Source organism: Tachypleus tridentatus, chromosome 13 (assembly GCF_004210375.1).
Source record: "Tachypleus tridentatus isolate NWPU-2018 chromosome 13, ASM421037v1, whole genome shotgun sequence".
Classification (NCBI taxonomy): Eukaryota; Metazoa; Arthropoda; class Merostomata; order Xiphosura; family Limulidae; genus Tachypleus; species Tachypleus tridentatus.
In genome coordinates, this window is record NC_134837.1 from 54487169 (window position 1) to 54504584 (window position 17416).

The window sequence follows — 17416 nt, forward strand, 5'->3', positions numbered from 1 at the left end:
GAATTAGATTCGTGTAACTCACGAAAGTCGGTGAAATCTGGAGTGATCGACTGACACTGGGTTTATATATATATACTGATGGTGTGTCATTATCCTTTGTCCTGTTCTTTGTAAAATGACAAATAAGTAACTGTTGTACAAAAATAAAAGGTAAGCTTTTAGAGGTGTGAAACTGAAATTACAAAATATATTAAATGGTGACTAATGGTAAATTTAAAACCAAGCTTTTTAATCGACAAAACATTTAATTTTGATAGAATATGAACTTTAATTATAATACATATATTATTCTTACAGTAAAATTGAGCATAAATGTGACTTTGTTTGAATGAGTGTAGAGCCGCTGTTTGCGAAAAAATAAATCAATAACTTGCTATAAAAACGTATCTAAGAAAAAACAACCTAGGTGTGATAAAAAGGTGCAGTCAAAAAAAAATCTGTCAGTGTACCAAGTTTGAAAGAAAAAAATAATAAAAGTCATTTATATTTTTGTATCAAATAAGTTTTTCCTTATTTTTGGTGCGGCGAAAAATATAGTAAGCAATCTTACTATGATATGTTATATCTCGGGTATTTCTTGATGGGTGTGGGTGTATGTTTTCTTATAGTAAAGCCACATCGGGCTATCTGCTGAATTCACCGAGGGGAATCGAATCCCTGGGTTTAGCGTTATAAATCCGTAGACTTACCGCTGTACCAGTGGGGAACATTTCTTGATGGGTTACTTGAAATTTGGTATATGAGGTACGACTCCAGCAAAGCACATCCTCTGAAAATACGTGCTAATTTGGAGTACAACAGCTAAAGATAAAGAAGGCGGAAAAATCGCTAAACTATCACTCCTGTTAATAGCACTGCTGTGTCCTACAGCAGATTGTTTTTACCGTGTGTCCTGATATAACGTAATGAACCAAGCAAAAAAAGAAAACCAACATCACCTAGATTCCCTTCAGTGTTAAAATTCGAGCTAATCACACATGACGCTACATCGCCTGATTGGTCTCGTTCCAGGACCTCGTTATGGTAGTAGGTATTAATTAGCAAAGAGTTAAAGCTTTGCATAAAGTTCAAAACTGTACTAACTAGGAATTGATATAAGTATACAGATTATAAAATATAACTTTATTAGAAGATGATTGTTTTTTCCGTGGTAATTTTTGTAGCCTTGCCTTCGACTGTTATAAAGCTATCCAAGACGCTTCTGTCAGCATCTGTTGTGCCAATCGTTTCGGCCTTTAGCTACACTTTGGAAATTATGAAAACATTGTAGGCGGCCATAAATCATTCATAGACAGTGAGTGTAACATTTCAGGGATATTGTAACTCACGCACAAGCGTCGAAGTAGATACACGAAGTAAAATTCTCTTTATTGGACAACTGAATGTGTTAGTTTAAAAAAACAAAAAAACATTTTTGCAAACAAAGTTTGTAGTATCTCATATCATCGAATAGTTCGCTAGTAGGTCAGCCTTACATGGCTAAAATCTGGGGTTCGATTCTCTCTGATGTATAAAACGTAGACAGTATATTGCGTAACTTTGTACTAAAACACAGACATATAAACAATACCAATAAACAGTGTTCTAATAAAAAATCGAGTTGTTTTCTCGGCAGTAGTTGTTTGTCTAGAATATTTACTATATTTCTTCTATCTAGAGCGAATTTATTTTTCAATGAATCTCATAAATAAAATGAAACAAACAGACTAAAACATGAGCGTGCCATCTAATTTGTTTAAACTTCGGTTTAAGAAAAAAAATTACAAAATGAGTGGTGAAAAAGGCACTATCAACCAATTTCTAAGTTAATCAATTAGTACATAAATTTCTTTTTTATTGTTATAAAATGTTAATAGTTAAATTTACCTTTTAAGTCTACACCTATTGCATTTGAGGGTCTGAGAAAAATAGGTTTTAAACTTGCTACCACATTTCTATATTATAAAAACAAAATAAAACATTTTTATCGGTTCTATAAAAGTTTAGTAGTAAAGTAATAGTAACAAAACAACAGTGTTACTAAATTCTCTGGCACCATCTCCAAGGGCTTGAATCGTATAAAACTGTATTGAACTTTTGTTGTAAGCATTAAAATGTTCATTTTTTATCATTTTTCACTCTTTAGAAATAAAATGTGTTTCTACACCATATTCAATCACAGTCCTTCTACATCAAATAACAGAAAGTTTGCATGATTTTTGATGACATAACCGACATTATGGAAATAACGAAACTTTCACCACAAAGTTTGAGAATAGTTTTCGATATAGGAAAATCAAGAGCTAATAAACCTCCTCTTTGTTCACCACAAGCGAGTATTTCTCTATTTACATACTAATACTAAATCAACTAACCAATCAACCAATATACTAATACTTAACAGTTTGGTAACTGACACAAAATTTAATCTCCTTGCGCTTCATAAAACAGGAAAGTCTAAGTTTGAAAACATAAATAATTCTTTTAGAGTAAATGTAAATATACGTTACTTCTCTTGAAAATAGTTGAGGAAAATATGATGAATTGATGTGTCACATGTTGATTGATTAAAAACAATATGTACAATATTTTCGTGATAACTATATGTCTATGAACTGTAGCAATGCTGAAAATGGTAAAGAGAATTTGAAGCCCAGCTTGACATATATTCGTTATCTATCGCTTTGCAGAAATTGTGGCAGATGATGCATCTGATAGACTCCGATTTCACGGTGAGGATGAACCCAGTTGTACACTTGGAGCCTTATAAAAAAAAAAAGATATAAATATTTGCAATTTGCATAATAAGAAGAGCAACTTTTATTTCAAAAGTCAATGTTTGTAGCTAGTAGTAACCGGTATCATGCAATATTTTAAACATTTTTATATAATTACTTATATAAAAAAACCCAATCACTACAAAAGGTCGGCTGCAAGGAAATCTATAGAACGAAAACGAAACTTCTAAAATTTTAAATATTTATAAAATACGGAAATGAGAATCTTGTAAGTTATTCTTTGAACCCATTTTACGAAAAATAAAATTTTATTTGAAAATGTTAAAACCAAATGATAGATTTTAGTAAGTAAAAAATGAAATTATTTTAATTATTTGATAATAAAGTCAACCCAAAATATAAATAAACAATTGGCGAATAGAATCTGAATTAAAAAGATGAAATAACTTGGCAATTTGGGTGAAAAACATTCCAGAAACAGCTTTAAAGCTACTTAATAAAAATAATACATGTGTATGTAAGACTAATAATAATATAAATTACATTTAATTCGTTACAGGTTTACTAACTCGTTTTGCGCCGTAAATCTACAATTACGTTTATAAAACCAATAACTAATGTTTTACTCCACAATTAAGACTGAAACTTACTTTCTTTTCCCTCCATGCTGAAAGTCACATTACACCAGAGTTTGTTTTTAAATAAAGTTGTGTTGAACAAAAACTTGGAAGTTTCTGTCGTTCATTTCGTTAAACATTTTTTAACAGCTTTGGTCGTTCGTCTTCCAAAGCTGTTTCAAGGTTTGTTTGCTTTCTTATACATCCTACTTCGTCAAAAACAGTGTTGCTACAGACGTTTGTTATTGGTAGAAAAAGACTGTCAGGAAACTGTCTCGTGTATATAATAGTTTTTATGCTTTTGTAACAAAGATATATATATATATATATTCTCATGCTTGCTTTAGTAAGGACTAAAAATCAAATAGTCATCTACCTCCTTCCTTGTACAGTGATATTCACAAAACATAAACTTCAACATAATGTGCATAATACACTGTTGGGTTCTCAGGAACTTATCACAAACTTAACTGTTAGAAAAGTGGCTCTAAAGTAAGTCTATAGTGTTAACAGTGGAATCACCAATAAGGTCCTTCTGTTATTAAATTGTTCCAACTGGCAAACTCCGTCCAGGAATGAAAGTCTGCTGTTACAGGGTCAACAATTTTTTGGGTTTTCAAGGGGTTCTTATATTTCTTCTTTCTGGTGACTATCCTATAATTTCTTCCTTTGTTATTGTCCCAATTACAAGAGTGATCACTTTTAAAACATAGACAAAACTCAATCACTTCCGTTTCTCTTGCTAAAGAAGGGATGGAAACGTAAAAAGTAAAAGTATCAATTAGTGACGCCGAATTTTCGAGTCCGTTAGGGACATACGAAGCGAGTATATCCTCGTGGCTCAGCCATCTGTCAAAAGTAACTCGAACAAAAACTTCTTTTTTATACGAAATGTTCTTTACTTTAATGGTGCCAGAGAACTTATCGTTTGAAACAATCACGTTTTCTAGGGAAATACACTGTTGGTCTAAATTACTACGAAATTCAACATAATCTGAGGCTGGTTGAGGAAAAGCCACCTCCCAGCTACTTTTCGCCATTAGATATGATTTTACATCTTCAGACACTTCTTCGAAAAACTGGTCTGTCCAGCGAGGTAGACAGTGTGATGTTTCGGGAAGTATCCGTACTTCTGTCAAAGCAAGGCCTTTATCGTCAGCGAACCATACACGTTTTCTACCCTTACATAATTTTATGTCCTGTTGGATATCGTTATCGGGCAGAATTTCATCTCGCGCTATGGGACAAGATTGACTGGGTGGAATTTTGGAGGAGCGAGTAGCATTCCCGCTGTAGTTATATCTGGTCACTTTACTGTGATGGTGCCGAAATGGGTAAGTATTGAACCCAGTGGTATAGCAGTAGTCTGATAGGAAGTTGTGAGAAAATATAGGCTCACTGGCAGAGACGATCATCTCAACAGTATTCTCCACACAAGCGAATCTGAATTGAGACAGATTTGGTTCTGTAGCGACCTCTAACAAAATTCAAATAGTTTAATAAAATAACTATTAACTAAATGACCAAAACATACACTTAAAAAACTTGAAGACTGCTTACGTGAAACGGTAATTATGAATAAAAATTATCATTATGAGATGAAAATGGATAACAAAAAACTTTAATTAACTGGAGTTGTTCTGAAAATGTGTGGAATGTAAATAGTCCTACTTACGTTGCAACGTATTCACACATTTATTGCAATGCAGAGAAGTTTCAAACCTAGGTGACTGACATTTGTTCTTTGTTTTATATAGTATTATGGTTGCTAGGGAAGAGCTCCGTACTGACAAATTTTTCGTTTTTTTAAGTTAGTTTTAGATAATTTAATTAATTTTAACAGTTTATTTTATAATTAGAGGCGCATAAAATGGATATCATTTCTTGAAGTATTTAACTACTCATGTATTGTACTTAAATAAAAAGAAAAGAGACACAAAAGTAAACCTTTTTAAACAGCCCATGCAAAACGCGAGCAGGCTTTAACTGAAAGAGTTAGAATCAGAATGTACTGTACTGACCAAAGTCCGCTTTCTAGTTCTATCTTTCAGTTTGTTTGTTTGTTTTTGAATTTCGCACAAAGCTACTCGAGGGCTAACTGTGCTAGCCGTCCCTAATTTATTAGTGTAAGACTAGAGGGAAGTCAGCTAGTCATCACCACCCACCGCCAACTCTTGGGCTACTCTTTTACCAACGAATAGTGGGATTGATCGTCATATTATAACGCTGCCACGGCTGAAAGGGCGAGCATGTTTGGCGCGACGGGGATGCGAACCCGCGACCCTCAGATTACGAGTCGCACGCCTTAACACGCTTGGCCATGCCCTATCTTTCAGACACTCTCAAGTGCCAAACTTCTGCTCATCCATAGTTCTTCAGTGGCATTTTTTTCTTTCAGTTTTACGTGGTGCATAAAATTCCGAGCATCATATAGCAATCATTTGCAAAAGTGTATATTTATCATACACAATAGTGTTCACTCTCTGCATTGCAAGCTGCAACTAAAAGGAATAAATTTTGGAACAATGTTTTTACAATAAGTTAATACATGTTCAACTTGTACCACATTAATTCTTATAATAGTTTGGGTTTTTCATCAGTTGTTTGAATATAAAGTATTCTCCATGTACCTGATTATTAGTAATATAACTTACCAGCAAAACTTAATTTACATAACTGAAATAATGTGAAATAATTTCGGTTTCTCAGTATTACAATCTTTCAAGAATATTATGAACTTTCTCAATAACAATAGCTTAAACTATATAATTATTTGGTTAATTTGGATATGCAAACGCACTGCGAAATTTTAAAGTTAAGAAATAAAAATTTAAATTTCAACACAGATAAAAAATACAAATAGCACTACGTTATCTTTACACAATTACAACGTACTGGGTAATACAAAGCTGGAATATACAATTTATATTTTTGTTAATTAGTGATAGTACCATTCCTATCATTTGATAACTGTTAATATATTATTTTAATAAGTTGAAAAGAACCTTATAAATGAAACACAACTGACAATAATTTATAATCACAAGGATATATTATATATAGAAATTTGATGTAAACACTAATAAAGTAATATAATAGTCTTACATGTTTTTATCTGTGGCAAGAAATTTTCAGGGATAGCAAACCTTTTTGACCCAAATATAAGCCTCGTGTTCGATCGTTTATTTGCCCTTCACTTCGTTTAATCTCACGCGTAACACAGTAACTCTTTTTCTCATGAGTCTGTCTTTTTACGTACCAAATGTTCACGTGCAAGCTGTAACATAACCAATCAACATAAAGAAGAAGAGTGTGACTTCAACATAGCAAGTTGATGTTCATCCTCTTCCAACCAATCAACTTTACCAGCCGAGATTTTCAATGATACGTGTTTCTGGGTGCTTTGCGAGTTACAGAATCAGTGTAGAAAGGTTTATTTTGATGTCCTGATGACGTGTTTCGACGTAAAAAAAATGCGTAACAAGAATATTGTTGTACATGAGGGCAAGCTTTCACTTTAAAAAAAATATTCATTATAATATTGAAGAATTTGTTGGTGCCTGGTTATTGAATCCTTGGCTTTATTTCAATATAGAATAGTTTTACTATTATAGAAATCTATAAAAGGATATAAGTATCATTAAAAATACATAAAACTTCTTTAAACTGTATTAAGACACTATTATAACGATACCAAGCAAAGACAACAAAAATTACTCTTACATTTCTTAAAGATGGTTTCAGTAATATTATTAATTAAAATGTTTAAAATGATTTTTGTATATATGATTGATTGTTATTAATTGTTAGTGTTATTAAGATTATTTGACATTGCTATCTTGGAACACTGATTTTAAACTAGCCTAAGTTTCTAGATCCAGCCGAGCTTTATCAGATATGATTTAATTTACCGTTAAAAATATCTAAAGTAACAAGTTTTTTATTTAAATTTCGCGCAAAACTATAATAGAGTTATCTGCGCTAGCAATCCCTAATTTAACACTGTAAGACTAGAAAGAAGACAGATAGCCATTATCACCAACCGACAACTCTTAAGCTACTTTTTTTACGATCTAAGAGTAGGATTGACCTTGATTTATAATCCCCCAACGACTGAAAGGGCGAGCATGTTTGGTGCGACAGGGAATCAAACTCGCGCCCCTTATATTAAGAGTCGAGTACCTTAACCATCTGATCGTGTAAGGCTGCCCAAAAGTAACGAGAGTAGCCACCTGATAAATCAGTTTATTTTGTCATTATTAGGCTGAAAGAATAAGGTGACTGTTTTCTCGATGCTATCAAGTGATGCTCATTATATTTTCAAATTCCCACTTGATTATAACACCGTTAGGAACGTTTGTTAATCTTAAGATTAACAGGATCGAATTGGCTTAGCAACTCATGCTTTATAAGCAAGCGAGCAAATTTCATTACAGGAGATATCCGTCAGATACCAGATGATAAGCCCTTTATTATAATAAGCTGGGAAAACCATGCGGTTGAAAAAAAACCTTTTAAATTATTGTGTCACGTGATGACATTTGGCCCCAAAATACGAAGAGATGTTTCACCTTATCTAACTTTTAGAACGTACTGCCTGTTCATAGATTCTCTCTCGCGCGTACGTCTGGAGAGTGTATGAGAATTCTATCTTCAGTAAAGAAGTCGTGTTTCTTCTCAGTATGTATTAACATACAATAGTAATAGCATAAATAATAATTCCGGTTTATAAGAAATTCAGTCGAAAAGTCTCAGTTCGATTTAATTCTGCCAGCAGTTTTTATTTCATGATGCCTAAAAAGAGAAATAACTTGAGTTGATTGTTCCTAGATAGCAGCACATCACGGGACACAGCTATTCAGTAATAGTTTCCAAAGTAACTACAGAAGGTCACAAGAGTATTTACATTTCCGAAACCGAGGTAGTTTTTATAAACTACAAAAGTAATATAGTTTTGCACAAGTGTATGAGAATTAAATTAAATTATTCGTGAGTTTTTAAGTAACATAAATGGATCAATTATACAAATAACACAATGGTTACCGCTAAAAACCGGGTTTCGATACTTATGGTAGCAGAACGCAGATAGCCCATTGTGTAGTTTGTACTTCATTCCAAGCAAACAAACAAACACAGTGGTAAAAAACCCTTCGTGTGCAAACGAAAGAGCTAATGTGAGTATTCAGACTTTGAGATATGAACTTAACTTGATTACTGACCTGGAAAGCATTATTTGAAGACACATATCACGTACTATTTTTACTAATTCGATATATTTAACAGGTAGTTAAGATTTCTAGAAAGGTAGGACCAACAAAAACTCACACTGCATTTCAGAGAAAACACAGTTTTGTCTGGTGTTTTTCGTTAACAGTAGTGCAAGGTATTTTAACAGGATTGAAGTTTCTGTGAGAAGATGAAATAATCAGTACTATATGAAGTTCACAAACAATAGATTAAGTATCACAAGAAATGTAATCTTGGCGAACGAAGTGTTTTATCTGTTCTGATAAAATAGTTTGCGATATTTTAGTAACTGAACATTTTAATGAATATTTCCTTAACATTGTATCGGTTCAAGTTGCCGAATTAATGCATGCAAATGCAGTCTGTGAGTGTGCTACAGGAGGTGGGACACAGGGAGAAACGCCTGCATGACGAAACTTTGTAAGTCACACCAAAAACTAGTAATAATCTTATAATTTTTAGAATATCTCTATGAAAAGACAATGTTAAAGTCAATGATATGTAATATTCATGCATAAGGGTTGGTGTTCCTTAACTCAAAGCAACTAATGTATGTAGGTGAAGAGCAGGCTGTGTTGATTGTTGTCGAAGGACAAGGTAGGATATGCTCTTGGACCATGATGGCCACTACTTAAGTCCAGACGATGTAGTTTGACAACACCATCATCACTAACACCATTGTGATACAGATTATCTAGCTGTCTCACGGACCATTCTCATCACTACTGAGGGTCTACACTACATAACCAAAAATATGTGGACACCCGACCATCACACCCGTATGTGCTTGTTGAACATCTCATTCTAAAACCATGAGCATTAATATGGAGTTGGTCTCCTCCTTTCTGCTACAACATCCTCCACTCTTCTGGGAAGACTTTTCACTAGATTTAAGAAAATAGCTGCGCGTATTTGCTCCTCTTCAGCTACAAGAGCATTAGTCAGGTCAGACACTGATGTAGGGCGAGAAGGCCTGGCTCACAGTCGGCGTTCCAATTCATCCCAAAGGTATTCGATGGGGTTGAGGTCAGAGATCTGTGCAAGCCAGTCAAGTCCTTCCACACCAACTCTAGCAAATCATTTCTTTACGCACCTCGCTTTGTTCACGGGGGCATTGTCATGTTGAAACAAAAAGGCCTTCCCCAAACTGTTACCACAAAGTTGGAAGCACACAATTCTTTAGAATGTCATTCTATACTGCAGCATTAAGATTTCCCTTCGGTGGAACTGAAAAGCCTAGCCCAAACCATGAAAAACAGCCCCAGACCATTATTCCTCCTCCATAAAACTTTACAATTGGCACAATGTATTCAGGTAGGTAGCGTTTTCCTGGTATCCGTCAAACTCCGATTCGTCCGTCAGACTGCCAGGTAGTGAACAGTAATTCATAATTTCAGAGAACACATTTTCACTGCTCCAGAGACCAATGGCGATGTACTTTATACCACTCCAACCGACGCTTGGCATTGCGCATGGTGATCTTAGGCTTAGTGTGTGGCTGCTCGGCCGTGGAAACCCATTTCATAAAGCTGACGACGAACAGTTTTTGTGCTGACGTTGATTCTAGAGGCAGTTTGGAATTCGGTAGTGAGTGTTGCAACTACGGACAGATGATTTTACGCGCTACGCGTTTCAGCACTCGGCGGTCCCGTTCTGTAAGCTTGTGTGGCCTACCGCTTCGTGGCTGAGCTGTTGTTGCTTCTAGACGTTTCCACTTCACAATAACAGCACTTACAAACCGGGATAGTTTTAGTAGGGCAGAAATTTGACGAACTGACTTGTTGGAAAGGTGGTATCTTACGACAGTGCCACATTGAAAGTCACTAAGCTCTTCAATAGACCTATTCTACTGCCAATGTTTGTCTATGGTGATTGCATGACTGTAACTTTGATTTTATGCACCTGTTAAAAATGGGTGTGGCTGAAATAGTCGAACCCACTAATTAGAAGGGGTATCCACATACTTTTGGCCAAGTAATGTATGTCATCAATGAGAATCATCAGCATTAATGGCAGAACTGAAAACAATCTAAACAAGGTGAGGGGTCTATACCTTAACAAATATTAAGGTACCGCCAGTCAAAAGAAGGTCTCGCGAAGAATCTCAGAGGGGGCTGAGGATAGAGCTCCCAATAAAAATATATAAGAGAAAAACCAACCCGTGCTAGAACACATTCCTATTTAGAAGCCCAATATACGTATAATATGGTACGCGTTTTATACCTGTTGTTTTAATATAGAATTTTTCATATTTTTATTTATTTCAAGTCTGTGCATTTTTTGTCAAGAAAGTCGCTTAAATTGATTTGATTTGAATTCACTTTGTTCCTGTATCAGTCTTTAGAGATATCAACTGTTCTGTCCATGGGAGGATGGATGCAAAGCTGAACATTATACATAAATGTAGTCGGCAGTTCTCCAATAGTAGTATATACAGCATCTCGAGATTACAATCTTTCTATGTTTGAGTGAGAATGACAAATCACAGGAATAATTTGTTCAGTATGAAATCTTAGGCTTAAGCTCTCACATGCTATATTCTGAGTGATTTCGTCAGTGAGAATTTATCTCGAGGGCAGAAAGTGAGATTAATTAATTCACAATTTAAGTGAAAATTAAACATCTTGTATCCAAAAGCAAGTACACACGTCAAGTTTTGTGCTTGAATTAACAAAGAAGGTTTTTCACTGCGTATTCATATCCAGTCCCTTTATTTATTCGTAAAACTCGGTTACTTTTAGTTAATGTCAGCACTACTTCATAATTTAACATGCAGATCCGTCTGTTATAAAGAGGATCTACCTGATACTATCTGAAAAAAATCTGTTTAACTTAAAAATATCGGAATTATACCGATTTGTAAGTAAATATATATGAATTCTCATTACTCAACGCAGACATTATTTTGTGCTTATAAAACTCTTATGTTCTTTAAGACATTTACTTTCTAAATAACTGCGATTAGTTGACTAACTGCAGGTGTAAACGATTAATAACGTTAGTATTAAATGTGTGTTCAAAAGTTACTTCGTTTTCTTTGTATATATATAAAATAACTGTTCTTAGACTTAAAAACTGTGTTTGTTTTGGGTTTGAATTTTAGTAAGTTTCCAATTGCTAAGTGCGTAAGAGATTATTTTGGTAATACTAATGAAGATTTTTAAAGTGTTATGTATGACAACTGCCTCTTATCGCCTTCTCCACGCAATATATGTCATATAGACACGACATCTTCTGGAAACATTTAAAGCAATCAAATTAATTTTCGACAATTATTAGTGAAATGGGCGCTGTTCAATATGCCAATAAAAATGTGTTACACATCTTTTATACCTGACGCACATTTAAAAAATCTTCGTCTGACCATATTTGCAAATGGGCCCTTTAGTTCTGTGTCAATTTTAAAATTCGTTTCGGATAATATGAATTTCGAAATTGAGATTACTCACCTAAAGTACTGTAAAAGATTGAATATCATGCTGATGTGGTTTGTGGCTTTTATTTTCCTTTTGGAACAAAAAAAATAATACTCTTTCTAAGGGCTGGAAGACTAGATGTGAACCAGTACTGCAACAGAGGTATATCCCATAATAAGAGAGTTTTAAATCAGCCCCCTTATGAAATCGAACAATATTTTTCAAACTTTATGATATCGATAAATATAGTGGATTATTTTCAAATAACGCCTTATGTATAGATATTGTGGTTGGATCAGAATAATTGTATAAAGACAGAAGTATTTTTCATTCACTGTATTTGTAAAGCATTTAACATTTTTGTGTATTTCCATGAGATGTAGTAACTTAGATAATTTTCGTGCCATGAAAAAAGTAAAACATTTCCGAGTACTTGTGTCAAGTAATATTGAAAAAACAAAAATGGAGTACACAATATTTAATGATAAAAAAAAAAAAAATGGAAATTTCAAACTTCTTATCCTATGCTCGTGTAAGTCTTGAAAATTGAAACTCGAGTAGAGTATTCGTTAGTGTGTCATGCATTAGGATGATTACTGACGATTTTGGTTTTACAATTCTATTTCAAAAGTTTCCACTTTGAACTCCTTTCACACACAAAGCACAGAATCATCACACAGTTAAGCCGAGATATTAATCATATACTTTAAACACCTAACTCTAATTCTGCGCTCGGGGTTGAAGAGAAACGAATATTTTTATGTGCTGTCACGTGGATAAGTACTTTATTCCTCGTTTTTCATCTTTAATTTTTATTATAAACGTAATTAAACTGTATGGGAGTTGTGTGTGTTTATATCACATCTACAGCGGGCTCTCTGCTATATCCACCAAGGAAAATCGAACCCCTGATGTTAGTATTGCAAATCCGAAGACTTACCACTGTTCCAAAGAGAGACAATTGAAATATAAAAATAGGGATCTTTTTAGGTTAGTTTAGATTAGGTAAACTTAATAACAATAATACGAGATAAGCAACACATAACAAAAACATAAAATGAAGAGCACATGCCCAGAATTACTGAAAACTTGCGGTAAAAGTTTATATTTTATCTTATATTTTCTCTTCCATGATACAAAACGGGATTGGTCAATTTTACCGACATTATAACCATAAAAAAGTCAAAATAAATCTGAATTACCCTTTTTTTTTCTGTATGATTATAATGTCGGTAATATTGACCAATCCCGTTTTGTGTTAGGGAACAGAAAATAAAAGATTTGTTTGTTTGTTTGTTTTTGAAATTTCGCACAAAGCTACTCGAGGGCTACCTGTGCAGGCCGTCCCTAATTTAGCAGTGTAAAACTAGAGGGAAGGCAGCTAGTCATCACCACCCACCGCCAACTCTTGGGCTACTCTTTTACCAATGAATAGTGGGATTGACGGGTCCATAATAACGCCTCTACGGCTGAAAGGGCGAGCACGCTTGGTGCGACAGGGATTTGAATTTAACGCCTTAACCCATCTGGCCATGCCGGACCGGACAAGTGGAAGGGCTTCCACTGATCTCATGCATAAATGAACCACACTGGGCATGAAGAACAACAATGAGGTTCCAAACTGGCATAACAAAGGCACATGGCAGATGAATCAAAAAATGATGTAAATAACTGGGTAAGAGAAGATATTCCAGAAGTTGAAACAGATAAACCCTGAACAAACAACTAAATGAAGAATTTTCCCAGAACAGAAGGACAGAATGATCAGGAGCCATGGCGAATAGACCAAAGCCTCTGCTACATAGACAAAAAGGAAGGACGAATAGAACAGGCAAGAAAATATGCAACATGAAATATGCTTTCAAATTCAATGTATTAAAAGTTAGAGTATGATATTTATAAAGACAAAATTAGTATAAATATGTCATTTGAGTAGTCAGATTGACTGAATCTGTATTGAAAGGATTAATATATTATTTTGAAACAAGTAGACTGTGTGCTATGTTTATTGCTTGTTTATTATTGAAATTTATTGGCAACAATTCACAGGCATCTACTGTAAATAATCCAGTCCATATGTACACAAAATCTGACATTGATAGGCCAGTCACGATTATAAAATTGTAAACAGTGGTAGAAGAAGACATGAATGACAGTAGAAATAGGCCTATATATGCATATTTGTGGTAGTAGCATAAATATTGCAAAAATTACAACCATATTATACAACCACGTCGATTGATTTAGGTTAGTGGATAGAGAGGGATGAGTGATTTTAGCTCAAAAATGGCGATCTATAAGAGTTTGTTACTAACAGGAACTAGAAGTAGAAGACTGTCAGCTGAGAAGAGGAAGAGAACAAAGAAAATGGAAAAGAGGAGAGACTGGAAATAGATAGAATAAGTATACAAAATAAAAAAGGGGATAGAGTAGAGCCAGGAAATAGAGGAAATAACAGCACAAATTGAGATCACCAAGATTGTTTGTTTAAATTTTGTGCAAAGCTACACGAGGGCTGTCTGCACTAACCATTCCTAATTTAGCAGTGTAGGACTAGATAGAAGGCAGCTAGCCATCACTACCCACATTATAATGCTCTTACAGCTGAAAGGGCCAACATGTTTGGTGGAACATGGATTTGAACCTGCGACATTCAGATTTCAAGTCAAGCACCTTAACAACCTGGCTATGTCGGGCCTGATAACAAAACTAACCCAACAGAAAGATAAAGGACTTAAGAATGATAATGGGTTCAGAGCCAGGTAACCCAAGGTGCCAAAATTTGATGAACAGAAACATGACATAGATTCTTTCCTGGAGAGGTATCAAATATTTTCTTAGAGTCAAAACTGGGACAAAGACATCTTGGCAGTCTGTCTCAATACTTTCTGACAAGAAAAGTCTTACAAGTGTATGTGAGTATGACACCAAAAGATGCCAATGACTGTGAATAGTTTAAAATTGCCTTGCTGAAACAGTTATCGAAGAAGGTTTTTGCCAGAAGTTCAAAGAAGTCATATTTGACACTGGAGAAATTGCTTTTCAGTTTGTGGCATATCTACAACAATACTTCACAAGGTGGACTGACATCATGAAGTGCAAAGATAATTTTGAAGGGCTGACAGATATACTAACATGTGAAAAGTTCATAATCATGAGCTCAATTGACATATTAGTGTTCCTAAAGGATAAAAGCACCAAGAGAAGTGAATGAGATGATCAAGCAAAACAATATATTAAAATTCTTGGAGGGAATATAGCTGGAAAATCCATGAGTAGCCAATTAAGGTTAAAAACAGGGGTGTTTGACAATAAGCAAAATGCCATCAAAGGTGACGAGAAATTAATAGGAAAAGCGATGCTATGCTTGTTGTAAAATAGGGCACAATGCAAATGAGTGCAAGTCTGTTATCGACAAACAGTGGCAGAAATCTTAACATAGAGCAGCTGGAACTACTTACAAAGATGGGGCTGGCAAAAAAAAAGAGTGACTGTCACCATGAATGCTGCTGCCAGAAGACACAGATAAAACAATTCATCAGCTTTACCACAAGAAGGAAGTGCTATCATAATGATTAAACAGTGCATGATTGATGGTCAGCACAAGCATGCAAATGGGTCAACAGTACTAATGGTGATTGGAGCTTGTGACAAACATTGAGTGGTGCCAAAAGACAATAATATGCCAGTAAATAAAGGTTATGTTTGGGACAAGAAAGTGAAGCCCTATGAAACACTGGGTGCAGCACTGAAAACCAGTCTAATATCTAATGACCAGATGACAGGTAAGGCACATCAGTGTGTGCTGATTGATGGGACAATGATAATGTTCCCAATAGTAGGAATAAAGGTGTACACCAAATAATTTGCAGGAGACATTGAGGCCATGTGTATAAAGGCATCAATTTATGACTGTGATTGGTAATATATCAGGCAGTAGAAGTTTAGAGAAATCAGTTATGACTGTGATTGGTAATATATCAGGCAGTAGAAGTTTAGAGAAATCAGATAGCAAGAAGACTGATGAGTCACCACAAGAGTTTGAGAAAATAAAAACAAGCAAGACTTCAAACCCTTGAAAGTCTGGAATTGTGAAATACCAAATGTGGGTCTATGAAATATGGAGAAAGCAACAGAGAAAGACCCTTCACTGCAGAAACTTTGAAACAGTGCCTGGGAGAAGGTTGAATACAAGACAAAGGGGAAAAGGACTCACAGAATATAGAACTGGAAAGGAGGGCCATATCAGATCTATTAAGTCTTGAGTGACAGAGGGACCCTGTTAACCTCATAATTAATGCAAGAAGTGTACAAAATCATCAAGACTAGGTAGCTCTTTACTACCCTGTACAATACTTGATGGAATCGACTTTGTGAGAGAGGCATAATAGTATTAAAGAGCATGCTAAAGAAGATGTGCCAAGAGAGGCCACATAAATGGGACAGGTACCTTCTTAAAGTATTATCTGTTTATTGAGAAGTTCCACAAACAAGTATAGGAGTTTCACCCTTCTAGTTACTGTATGAAATAATAGTACCAAGTGCAATGAAAATATTGTAAAAACTGTGGACAGGAGAAAAAGAGTCAGAAGTGAGGGGCACATACCAGCATGTACTAGATCTAAGAAGCCAACTTTATGTGATGAGAGGTCAAATCAAACAAAATTTGAGGTAGTATTTGAAGCCTGAATAATTGAGCCATTCAAATTCAACTTAATGTTCACCAGTGACAATGGCAATGAAGTTCAGCTCTGAATCTATAGCAACCCAAATGCTTTTATGGCAAAACTAGACAGAGCCAATTTCTTTTCCAAGATTGACCTCAGTAAAAGTGTTCCTGGCAGATCCTGATGGAGAGAAAGTTTAAAGAGAAGACAGCCAATGTGAAACCAAGTGGATGCTACTATTTCTAAAGGTTGCTGTTTGGGTTAGTCAACTCAGCAGTAACATTCTGACACACACAGCTAGATGGGAATACCACTGAAGACACTCAGAGAGCTGTTCAGGTGAGTGGGGGCAGTGGATGTGATTATCAGACCATCTAAGTGCTACATCAACTGACCTTGGTGGACTTTGTTGGACACAAGATGAATGATTGACAGATAGTCATGGAAGAGGAGAAGCTAACTTGCATATAAGATGCACCAGCTCTAATGACCAAGGACAAGTAAGATCCATCCTGGGTCAGTGGGATATATAAAAAGCTCATCCCAAACCATGCTGAAGTTGCTGCACTGCAAACATACTTGGCGAAAAAAGACCAACTCAACAAAATGAAATGGGAACAACAACAGCAGATGGCATTCCAGAAGCTGAAGAACATCTTTGCCAATCTTTTGAATGCCAGACTTCAACTAACCACTCAACATTCAGGCCATTTCATTAGATCTTGGAATTGGAGCAGTACTTCTGCAATAGC

General features: G+C 35.0%; 1 protein-coding gene across 2 annotated transcripts; it reads right to left on the minus strand.

Moving 5' to 3' along the window:
• Window positions 1–1343: 1343 nt before the first annotated feature.
• On the minus strand, window positions 1344–6635 carry LOC143239898 (protein phosphatase 1 regulatory subunit 3C-B-like). Of its 2 annotated transcripts, none has more exons than XM_076481517.1 (3): window positions 6440–6635; window positions 3368–4811; window positions 1344–2742 (listed from the first exon to the last, which is right to left on the minus strand). In XM_076481517.1, the coding sequence occupies exon 2, from the start codon at window positions 4747–4749 to the stop codon at window positions 3853–3855; it is 897 nt and encodes a 298-aa protein (XP_076337632.1). In that variant the 5' UTR covers window positions 4750–4811; window positions 6440–6635; the 3' UTR covers window positions 1344–2742; window positions 3368–3852. The 2 variants fall into 2 exon arrangements, with proteins under 2 accessions (XP_076337632.1, XP_076337633.1); XM_076481518.1 differs by having other exon boundaries at window positions 3368–4777; window positions 6440–6579.
• Window positions 6636–17416: the final 10781 nt, after the last annotated feature.